General features: G+C 35.2%; 1 protein-coding gene across 6 annotated transcripts in view; it reads left to right on the top strand.

The window, feature by feature from the left end:
- The window catches only part of LOC145994796 (uncharacterized), a 184,369-nt gene that overhangs the window by 154,524 nt on the left and 17,297 nt on the right, over positions 1–12,548 (top strand). For 5 of the 6 annotated variants that reach the window (XM_083131088.1, XM_083131090.1, XM_083131092.1 and 2 more), the window contains 2 exons: positions 5,888–5,908; positions 11,375–11,410. In XM_083131088.1, the coding sequence (XP_082987214.1) occupies positions 5,888–5,908; positions 11,375–11,410 (57 nt within the window). The remainder of the gene's footprint in view (positions 1–5,887; positions 5,909–11,374; positions 11,411–12,548) is intronic. The other variant, XM_083131089.1, reaches the window with a different exon arrangement.

The following is a 12,548-nucleotide window of genomic DNA, read 5'->3' as shown; positions in this document are numbered from 1 at the left end:
GATCCTCCATTTTGTTCTTGGATGAAAACTATATTATAAAGAAGCTTTCAATGAAATACATATCACATAAAAGGTTACACTTTGAAAAAATGTACTACTGCAATACATGCTCAATATGACCACCGTTGTTATTTCTAACCTCAATCAAGTGAACCCCAATGTTATCAGTTACCCTACGGAAAATGAGTTCCGTAATTTCGCTGCAAGCTTCGCTAACTGTTTCATGAAAGACTCGTGGAATCTCAGTTGCCCAAAAGTGCACATTTTGTTTGTTATCCACACCATCCAAATGAAACTGTGCCTCATCAGTGTTGCATTGTTATCCTCAGCCCAATGAATGAAGGCCATTCTCTGCTGTTTGTGTTCATTTGTGAGTTTTTGCACCAGGGTAATCTTGTACGGATAAATATGGAGATCATTTTTAAGGATCTGTTGTACAGAACATCTTGTTATCCCTAGTTGTATTTCTGCTTTTCTATCTGATTTGCCGGGATTCACTGGTATAGCAACTCAAACAGCTTCAATATTCTCAGGCGAACACACATGCTTCGATTCCAATACTATTCCTAACTTTTCATGCAGTTTGTGGATCGTTTTTCTAGAGGGGCCCCAACGAGTATGGAAATGTGCACGAAAACGCCTCTTGAGTCACAACAATGCTTTTTGTTTCAGCAAAAAATAGCACAATTGCTGGTTGCTGTTGCATCGTAAGTCTTCCTTTGTCTGCTATGTTGTCTTCTCTAGCCCCCTAGCGACAGCATCATGAATTATGCTTCACATTTTATCACGCGACTTTTCCAATGACTACTGCAACTGCTGTTGACACACGTGGTGTGATTCCTTATCTCGGATCTGAAAAAAATTAAAACAAATGGGGGATCATATCGTGTGTCACCCTGTATAATGATGCTTGTTACTGAAAACAAGGGCTTTGTTCTGAATTTGAGCTTCCTTCAGAATCAGTAACTTTTTTGAAATTTTATATATCCTACTTGCAAGCTTTGAATGTTAAATTCATAATTTTTCACCTTACCATGAAGAATATATGTATAGTTAAAAATATAGCATGTTACATTAAAGTTACATTGTTCTCAGTTTGAATCCTTGGGCAGTACATATTGTTAGTTTTTAGTTTGCCTTCTTGTCAGTAGTGAGGACATATACAAATCAGTTACTCAGTATTTTATTTTTAATTTATTTTTATCAAGATGGATTCCTATTGTGTGCAACATTGATATAATTAAATTGTCCTGTTAGATATTAGCTGCAGAAATACATGCAGTTTTTGTGTTTAATGAGATGCTATGCTTGCATACAAATTAAACATTAGCACATAGAACTGAAGTCAAAATAGCTTTTTTTCAACAAGGGAAGTAAATTTGCTTGCTGCATGGTAATATCACTACAGGGAGTGATTTAATGGGTTCAACAGTAAACAGAAAGTTTATTTAACTTTAATATAAAGCCTAGGCTGTGCTTGGATGTAGCAGTACAATTTGCAGATTATGATTCAAAATTTTGGTATGAGATGGATTTGGAAGTGGGTGCAGTCACTATTTGTTGGATTATCTCTCCTTATATCTAGTAACTCATGCATGCTGAGGTAGTTAGGTTTTTTGTTGTGTTTTGTTTGTTTAATTTTGCGTACTTCAGAGGCATTGTTGTTGCCTTAATACCGGTTCAGGTTTATTTTGGTAATTATGCATTTGTCTTGTACTTTGTACATTCAGCTGTGAATAGCCTATCAGTATGTATCAAGTGAACTTAAAAAAAACTTTCTACGGCAACTAGTGAGAAGGAAATCCCATGATTTTTTGACTCATTTTACATGGCGTAAAGGCTAAGAGCATATACATACTCGTATTTTTCAGAGTTAGCGTACATACACCCAGGAAATCATGGGGAAAGAAGTGAAATAAAAAATTACAAATATCTCAATTTTTTTTGCACACTCCTTTTCTAATATTGAGAAAACTTCATGTGAATAACTGAAATGTTTGACACTGAAATATTATTATTATTAGTATTATAATTTTACTAGGGCTGAGCCGATGCTGATGCTCGATACCGATACTTGAAAATAGAAATAATTAAAGCTTGTTCAAAATATTGATCAGTATTGATGTGTAAATATTCTGCTCCAATTATATACATCAAATTACCAAGAAATTTGCTTTAGAATATTCAAGAATTATATCCGAATATTAAAATAGATGTTATGTAATCACAAAATACAATTTATTATGTTTTTATTATGTTTTTCCTTTTAGAAAAGGAAAGTTTGAATTTTGCATAATTTTTAAGATGATTAGGCTCTTCAAAAGCACCTCACGGCATTTTTGCGGATCCTGTGAAAGATCTAAATGCCGGAAAAGTATCGGCTGGTAACGATAGATGAATTCCAACCAATACTTTCCGATACCGATACTATACCCTGTCCCAGTTAACTGTGGAGCAAGTCTGTGCATAGCGTCAGAGAAGCGAAGGAAATCGAGTGGGCAGAGAGAAGCAGTACATGCTGCTGGGAAGACTGGTAACGGCGATCACTTTCCCCCACTCCACGCAATTCCGTTCCTCTTACGTGTTCATTGGTGGAGCTGTCTCGCGTTACTGCTCGCGCAGAGACTTGTTTTCATTTGCCTGCTCCACAGTTAGCTGGGACAGAGTATACTGGTATCAGCTGATACTGATACATCGGCATCGGTATTGGCTTAGCCCTAAATTTTACTTTCTTTGTCACAATTTTGGGTACCTTTAAAGCTAATAAAAGTGAGAAGGAATAATTATATGTCCTATCCAGCTTACAAATTGAATCATTTAATTCATAACTGATAATACGTAGGCAATACAGGTATTGTGTATAATTTTAGCTAAGGTACACTGAATTCAGAATCAGTACACATTATGAATATGTTGTGTACAATAGATAAGATACTTGTTGATTAGACATTCTGTCAGGATATATTGTGAAATAATTAAAGTAAGTTTGCTCGTAAATATCAAATCAGTCCTGTACAGAATATATGAATTGGTTAATTTTAATCAATTCGATGCAAATCCATAAATCTATAGTACCTACACTCCCCTACTACATACATATAATACTCACATTCATATACAACTACATTGACACAACTTATTATGTCATCTTGAAAAGGTTTTTTGACAAGTATGAAAGTTTTCCTGCTATTGGATGCAACTTTCACATGTCTTTATTACATGTAAAGCATTGCATCATTGTTTGTCATTTGAGAATACAAATATGAGCATGGGTGTTCCTGTTGAAGCATTTGTTCACTATTTTCATCTAATTTTCATTCAACCTCATCATTACAATTAGCATCAAGAGGCAGAAAAGCAAGATACAATAAGTAATATTCAAATGTTTAAAGTTAGAAGTACACTATGTAAATAATATAGTAACTTATATTTTATTATAGTATATTTGGACCTACCTTTAGTAACCTATAATAACCTAGTATAGTAACCTATAATAACCTAGTATAGTAACCTATATTTTATTTTGGGCAAGATTACAGTGTGTTGATATACCCTGAGCAGGAAACATAGTCACTTATTTTCTTAAATTTACCACATGGTCACTTTAACACTTTCGAGCCTCATGATGGCATAATGGTAATGTCCATCAGCCTGAAATTAAGGTGTCCTGTGTTTGATACCTGGTGGAGGCTGATATTGGTTTAGATTCCCTCTTTAAACTGTAGGTCCAGTCCCAATTAGCCTATCTTTGCACAAAGTAGACTTAGTACAAAAAAAAACTCAAACTTTAACATTTTTAATGAATTGGTCCACTTCCTCAGAGGTTGAATCAGTTACGTAGGAAACAGATCTGCAGAGTGAAGATGCAATTTTAGTAACTAATTTTATATTAAGCATCACATTATGTAACATCATATGTGGGCAAAAGCTTACAGTTTGTTTTACCTTGATTGAAGATAAGCCCAATATTGAGTGAAGCATTAAATTTAGCAGTTTTGATGTGTCATGCAATTGGCTTTCATTGCTCAAAAGCATTTTTTTTGTTGAATTATATATATTGCTCACAGGAGCTTGTAATAGTCAAGCAAGAAGAAAATGCACTAATTGTTTAAGTACTCGTTTTTATTTGTTTTATTTCCTTCTTATTACATATTAGTTGAGTGTTCGTAATTTTTATTACAGCGCACAATTAGATTTTCAGCAAAAGATGATTTTATTGACACTTTCCATAGTAATAATAGCATGGGTAGCTTACAATGATGTTCTTTTTTTTTTAAAAAAAAACTAAGCATCATAGATTAAAGATTGTATCTCAGGGAGCTATTTGTTTGTGTTCTCCACATTTTGCTGTAAATGGCCATAATCAAGTGCAGAGAAGTTTTTTTTTTAAGAAATAGAATCTCTGCTGAAAGAATTACACTTTTCCAACAATTTTTCCTTCATGCTCTCAGTTCATAATACACATGCAGATTTATAGGGTTCCCACTGACCTTGAAATTCAGGAAAAGTCTGGGAAAATGACCTATGACAAAAAATAAACTCATTGGAGAAGTCAGGGAATTTCATAAAAGTCAAGAAATAAGATTGTTGCATTCATAACATGCATATGAAACTTTTTGTATGACTTTAACCTAATTTGTTTCAACAGTGTTCATGGATAGAAAGAAATTGTTAAATCTGTGTCCAGTTTTAACTAGTCATTGATTATATGTTACTTTCTAAAAGTGTACACAGTTTTAGTAGGTTGAAACTTATCATGTGGTCTGGAATCTGTTTTAAAATTCTTGGATAATGTATTTGGGTAATCTGTTTTTACAAAACGAGGGGAAACCCTGTCTGTATACAGTCTGGTAACTGTTTCCTACTCTTTATCATTCATCAAAGGAGTTTCAAGATGTTGTCTGGTACATTTGAGAATGAAGAAACACCATTTTTGTCTTTCTCAAACCCAGATTGTATTGCATGGTTGAGTTTACTTTCGACTGGGGGATTCTGTTTTTAATTGCTTGTTAGCCCTCAACATATTTAAACACTAGGTTACATCATTACTGGATGGTGTTGCTCTGTAGCTTGTAGCAGTTGTTTCTGATTGCTAAAAGCTCTGCATGCCAAATCTGAATGGCATTCTAGAGAACTACTTGCTGTAATCTGCAGAAAGGTACAATGCATCGAAAATAATGTACAAGTTGAAAATCTTGAAATGCACAAGTTAAGTCAAGCTGAAGGTTGTTTATGACAGCCACTGTCAATTTTGATAATATCATGTCCGTATCATTAGGGTTGATGTATTGTGGGTGATATTTTTATATCAATGCTCTGACATTTTAAAAATATCAACTCAATGTATCACACAGCCCTAGTTATAAGTGGTAATTATGTACTTTTGTAAATTGTTGAAGTGAGTAATCATTATGTAGCTATTTTAGCCGGCCCCCATGGCGGAGTGGTTAGCACATCGTGCTACGATGCGAAGGGTCCCAGGTTCGAATCCTGGCATGTGCATGGAAGTTTGTGAGTGTCCATTCATCAATTTCATCATATCATCACTCATCCCCACCTTCACAAATTAGCCAAAAGTGGCACAAGAAGCAAAGTAAAATAAAGCAAATCAATCAATCAATTATGTAGCTTTCCTTCCTAATAGTGTTTTGAACCTGTAGTTAAGTCCTTTATCATGTACTTCTCGTGATTTACAAATTACCTTCTCATTGTGGTACTATGGAAAGTGTCAGGAATCTTTCTTATGCATGATTTTTTTTAAGCATATTGTTTTTTTAAAGCTTGCAGTAACAATATTTGCATGCATTTCTTTTGTGGCGACTTTTGTATAATGCAGTTTATTTTCTCTTCTGATCGGTTGTCTGGTGTGGTTCATGGCTTGCTTCAGGATGGCGAGAACTCAATAAGGGTAAGCTGGGGCCAGGGACACACTGGGGGAAATGTTTAACATTGTAAGCAGACTGAAACTGTTTTGGCCTCTTATTAACTGCTTGAAGATTTTGGTTGGTTAATCCAAATATGTATACTATTCCTTTGACATAATAAAAAAAGAAAGCAAGGAAAATACATGTCTATGTTTAAGAGTGGGTATATTTCCTGTAGATTTGCTTGCCAACGTTGATGGAGAAAATACCTTCCTTTAATAAATGTTTAAAAACCTTTTTTATGGTGTGAAAGTGCATTCCTAAAACTTGAAAGTGATAGGCTAGTATGATGGTAATGGGCGACCATAGTACAATTGAGAATAATTATAAGATGAGTTTCCACACATTAACATATGTCATGTTCTATCCTTTTTTGTGCCAATTAAAAAAATTTAAAGACTTTTTTCAGGGTAAACATTTTTGTCTCTCTTGCATAAATCATTGTCCTACATTACTGTAACCCCCCTCCCCCATCTCTTCTCCACTTTGTCTGTCTTTTGTCTTTTTCACCCCCTTGCACATTCCTGTCATCACTGTTCTTTCCTTAATGTTTTTATTTTATCTTTTTTCTCTGTCATTTAATGGTGGTTCAGTTTTACAGTGCATGAGGAATTACTTATTTCAAAGTAACATATTACAGTTAGTGGTAAAAGTTTTAACACAGTAAACTAAATGAAACTAACAGGTGGGCATGTGATAAGCTATTTCCAATGTTTGAAAATCAATCAAAACTTGTACATCAGAATCAGTATAAGAATCCAATTTTTAAACCGATTCCAGTTTTCAATTTCTTACTTTCAAAAATTTGATCATAGAGAACATAGTGTTATTTCAGCATTCTGTTGTAAGAAAAATTTATCAAATGTGGAGCTATTTTTAGAGGAGCAATGAATATACTTTGTTTTCTTGTTCATATGAATATCTGATTTGGTACCAGTGTAAAATCTGAGCATTTTACAATGCGAACAGAAGTTTTGTATTTTTGGTATGTTGAAAATTGTTTCCTAAAGGCAAAATTAAACTTCATGATGCAACAGCTGTTTAAGGCCCAAATTCTGCAGCTTTTTCAATTGGTGAAAAATCAACCATTTTTGTCCAGCCTAAGAAAAATTGTGTTGTATTTCTACTAAAAATTCATTGGTATCAAAGTACAATATATATCAACATCCAAACTGGTTCCAAAAATTATCAGCGAGTAAATTTCCTGTTTTTTCATGTTAGCAACAGCAATCCTTTTGGGGGCCAAGACATGTCATGTCCTTGTTTGAATAAGAAAGAGACATAAGTAAAAGGTTTTGTTACGCGTCCGAGGAAAAGTACCTGCGACACCATAAAGTACCTGCCACTGCCTCTAAGCCCATATTAACACAGTACATACAAGCAACATGCAACATATGTTGCTTGAGAATGAACAAATTAATTTCATTAGCATAGGATGCTGCAATCATGCATTTGATTGGTTTGTCTTCAAACCACGAGTGTCGCTTCTCACTTCAGGAAATGATTACCACGAAATACTAATTCAAGGGAATGGTTGCTACTTAGACCTCTACTGGATATATGGGATGTTGACCAACTTGTAGAGACTTCCATTACCAATAATTCATTTTTTGTAGGCTGAATCTAATAATTACTATTGGATATTATTCTCCCATACATCATTGAATCCCTGTCAAGAATTGTGCTTTTAGGCTGTCTTGGAATACATTAAAATAGATACTTCTCAAAAAATGGAAGCAGAAAAAAGAAAAATAGATAAGAATGTATAGGAGTAGATGCTTTTTCCTTTAGCGGCAGGCTGCACTATTATTATATGAGAAAACAACTTGGAAACATCTGTATATACTCTGCTAGTTGAAACTTAGGAAAGCTTATTGATTGTAAAACATTTGCTTTGCCTAGTACTGGATTTAAAAATAATATTATTTGTAATGGTAGGCTGGTAATTTTTCTTAATTATTAAATAATGCTTGGGAAATATGTCAAATGTTCATATTACATAACAGTAATTGTTTTTGCGAGAGTTTAATCCCCTGATAAAATGAACAAACAAACAAGAAATGCATGTTGTGGGTACAGGATGGATCATACTTGTTATATTTATAGTATGGTAGAAAAGGATATTTTTTATTCTCTGTACTAACTTTTAACATGTGGATAAAATATGTCATACCATGAAACACACAGCATGCACTGAATACAGAATTATGTACCTCTAAGAATATTGGAGTGCTTGCAAATGCAATGAATAATAGAACTGAAATGTACTTGAGTATACTTTTATTAATCTGTTTTTTGTGTTCTGTGTTATATACAGGGAGGTTATTTCAGTCGTTCACCGCCAGAGTGACGGCCGTTCAGCGGACTCTTCATGCAACAGGTCCCGGCAAATTGCATTACAGGAAGTCCGTAACAGAAACCGCTTGTTTTGTAATGTTTCCACTTTTCACAATTACAGTTACAATTACAATTGAAATAAGCACGTACCTTGTCGCAAGGATGCTGTGTGTGTGTGGAAAAGGTGTCCTCCCAAATACAAATATTTCTGGCACCTTATTTCTGACAGAAAATCTTAGATTAGACATCGCTACTTTATCCTCAGTTGTCGCGACAGCGCCGGCAGCTTATCGGGGGTTGGGTGAGTTGTCAGCCGCGAGAGGGCGATTCATACTGCACGTGTCGGCAGTGATGCCAACCGTAGGGACATGTCCCTAAGCATAGGGACTTTTCACTAAATTTCGCCCGCGTAGGAACGTAGGGACAGATTTTGCCAAATGAGGGAAAACGTAGGTACTTTTTTCAATCTTGGTAAATGACATTTTATGAATTAGTTTATCTGGATACTTTAGCGAAGAGGAGAAAAAAGAACTAACTAACAAATCTCCATCAGAATTTTGGAACATGTTATCGGTTGCCAAAAACTTTCAAGGCAAGTTCCTTTTTGAAAACATTTCCACTCTCGCGAAAATAGTGCTAACATTGCCACATTCTAAAGCGGAAACGGAAAGAATATTTTCAATGTTAAGTGATACAAAAACAAAAAAGGGAAATAAAATGGGACCAGAATTGTTAAAGACTGCAGGAAATACAGCATCACCAACCAACATCTATCTCTGCACAGCAGCAGCATGTATGACTTCAAATAACATAATCAACAGTAAACGACTCAACGTTATTCATTAGGTGTGTGCGGGATCCTTTACTTTAAAAAGTCGTTAATTCTCGACGTTTTCTGCCTTGTAAGTTTCTGGAACTTATCGAAAATTGTAAGTTTTTATTCTAGAAATGCAAAAACAATCACTTAAAGTGAAAATGACTTGTAAAATTCGAGATTTCCAGTGCTTCGGGAAATTTCGAACATTTCCCGTCCCAAAAATTTTCCGACTTGGTCGGGAAATTGCAAATTTTTCAGTCCCGAATGTCGGGATTTAAAAAAATTACCGTCCCGATCCCGTCCCGACCCAAAAAATTCTGTCCCGCACACCCCTATTATTCATTAAGGCAAGAATTTACAATACCGGACCCTTCTGTAATTTCTATGCTACGTCTTATACTCACGAAATAATTATTCGTGATGATTTATCTCAAGTTAACATGTTGGGGTGAGGGGGAAAAAATGTTAATTAACGTGTAGAAGTTGTAAAATAAGCATTTCAATTCTCGCAATGATTCTCCGTATACAAGTATGGTAGCCATATTTGTTGATATGAACAAATTACAATTAGTTATGCTGTCTACAGCGTTGCCACACTGTTGATTTCATACTTGGAGAGCATGGATTGTGTAAGAATAGCGGAAGAGAACAGTAAAAAAGTTGTTAATGTTATACAGATTGTTAGGTGGAGTGTGCAGGAGGGCTAATTAATAAACTTATTCATTTCAGTATATTGCCCAAAGAACGTGCTTACATGTGACAGCGACAATCACGATGTAGAAGAACTGATTTGATTACAGGTAAATTTGGCAACATTACATCAATCATAAAATTACAGGATACTAAAATGGCGTCTTCGATGATGTTAAAGTGCTACGAAAAAAATATTTTTTATCGGTTCGTAATCACAATTACCGCAAAACCATTCAGGAATAGCCCCACTGAGCATTCTCGGTAAGGTTAGGTTAAGTTAGGTTAGGCAAGGCAAACATAGTTAAAATTTGGGCTCGAAAAACGGGTAGCCCAACAAACCATTGACGGATAGCCCCACGAACCATTCAGGTACAAAAAAGGTAAAGTGTTCCCCTGTGCATAGCACCACGCCATGAAGGCGTATAGGGGGTGTGAGGGTAACGCCCCACACTTTCTTGATCCGGTCGTGAGTGGGGGTGATGTGATCAGCATCACGCCCCTGACCGCCTTTACCCCCCAGGGTTTCCCCCAGGTACCCATGTTATTCGACGCTGGGTAGGCGCCGGGGCCGCTTCCAGGTACGGTTAGGTTAAGTTAGGATAGGCAAATGTAAATTCGCTCCTTCATTAATTGTGGAAGCACCGAGCAGAAAGATTTGGTAAGTAAATGTGTATATTTTATCTTCTGTTTTGCATGCTCATGAGGTGATAATTTTTTTAGTCGCTTTACTTGGCGTAGGGACATTTGGTCAGTTGTAGGGACATTTTGACTACGTCTGTAGGGACATTGCTGAAAAATGGTTAGCAACACTGTCGGCTACCAGACGTCAGTGTACGTTCATGTTCACTTCTGTTTGCGTTTATCAGTACACGTGTTGCTTATACTGTGTTATTGTAATGTGCTACTCATGGCCAGTGCTTTATTGTGTGTTAATTGTTATTCATTCATTAGTTATGTCGTTAAACAAATATAGTCTTGAACAGAGAGTTTTTATGTACGATAATTACGTGAAAACGAATTCTTGCAGAAAAGTGGTCAGGGAATTACGATAGACAGGATCTCTTGAACCTAAGAAACGTGTTGTATTGCTGTTAAAGGAGGTCATTTTCAACATCTCTTATGACACAGGAGGTTAGTGATCATCATTATTATTACTTTTAAATATCATTTTACGCTTTCGGTTTGCTTTATGCGCCGGGATGCTGTCTTCCCTTTCTGACAACTGACGATAAAGTAACGATGTCTAATCTAAGATTTTCTGTCAGAAATAAGGTGCCAGAAATATTTGTATTTGGGAGGACACCTTCTCCACACACACACACAGCATCCTTGCGACAAGGTACGTGCTTATTTCAATTGTAATTGTAACTGTAATTGTGAAAAGTGGAAACATTACAAAACAAGCGGTTTCTGTTACGGACTTCCTGAACGCAATTTGCCGGGACCTGTTGCATGAAGAGCCCGCCGAACGGCTGACACGCTGGCGGTGAACGACTGAAATAACCTCCCTGTAGTTTCAACAGGGTTTGAAAGTTTATAAATTATAAGAAACTGAAAATGATAATAGATTCATAGTAATTGCTTGAATTTCTCCTCTTTTTAGGCAGAAACGCTTAATCCATTTGACAGCACATTAAAGGTACAGTATGATATTTTCTATTTATGTGTACATACAAAACTCTATATACTGTAAATAGATACAATAAGGGAATGTTCCTGCACAAGATGTGATTTGTTTGCATGTTGTACTCTTGTAACCTTTTGCTGCCAGCAGCTTGTGACTGAGATTCTTATCTCTCCCAAACAACTATTTCTATTTCATTTCTGTTTTTCTTGTTTTCTTTACGTATCTATGCAGATATGACATACTTGAATTTCAATGTAATTTGAGCATTGTAAGTTTGTTGAAAGCTGTATTTTTTTTAAAAAAAAAAAAATCAATTTGAATTGTATTGAATTTTTAAAGAAATCAATTGAAATCTAAAGCAGGGGCTTTTCAAATATGAGGATGTATACAAAATATATTACTGAATGAGAAGGGTTTGTCACAGAGGGTTGATTGATTTATTCTGGATGGAAGTAGGAATTGCACAAGAAGCAATTTGTTTTCACCCCCACCCTCATTCAAATGCAATTATATTTGGTTGCACTATGCTGACTTTGCGTACAAATATATTCAGGCAAACTTTCATTTTTTTTCTTCAATCTGTAACTACACTTGTGGGAAGGGAGAATGAAAATATTTCACTTTGCACAAGAATGCGATCTTTCCTTGAAGACAAAACAATCTTCAACTCTCTGCGATAAGTGGTTTCCGTTCACTGCACATTTGAAAAGCATGATAACACTATTAAGCCTTGTTTCCATGATAACCAAAAACTCAATATGCTGACCAATACAGTTTTTTGTATATATATATATATATATATATATATATATATATATATATATATATATATGTATATATATGTATATATAATATATATCTATCTTCCTGTTTTGTACCTTATTTCATTTGAATTTGGTACAGAATCTGAAGAAGACCTTGCGTTACGTTGTTGAAACGTAACGTTTAGTTTATGTTTTAAAATAAAATAAATTCTGCCTTGGTCAGCATAGTGAGTATTTGAAAAGCATGTACCAGTGGACGTAACTTTATTGCAGGGTCTAACCTAACCCAGGCTGGAACGCTACGACTGTACATTTTTCCAAATTCTTACAATCTGTAGACATTGGCATGTATTGTTAGTATCATGAGCTTATGATGCTAATTATCC

This window comes from Lepisma saccharinum, chromosome 11 (genome assembly GCF_977018435.1).
Source record: "Lepisma saccharinum chromosome 11, izLepSacc3.1, whole genome shotgun sequence".
Taxonomy (NCBI): domain Eukaryota; kingdom Metazoa; phylum Arthropoda; class Insecta; order Zygentoma; family Lepismatidae; genus Lepisma; species Lepisma saccharinum.
This window is presented reverse-complemented; position numbering and strand designations above follow the sequence as displayed.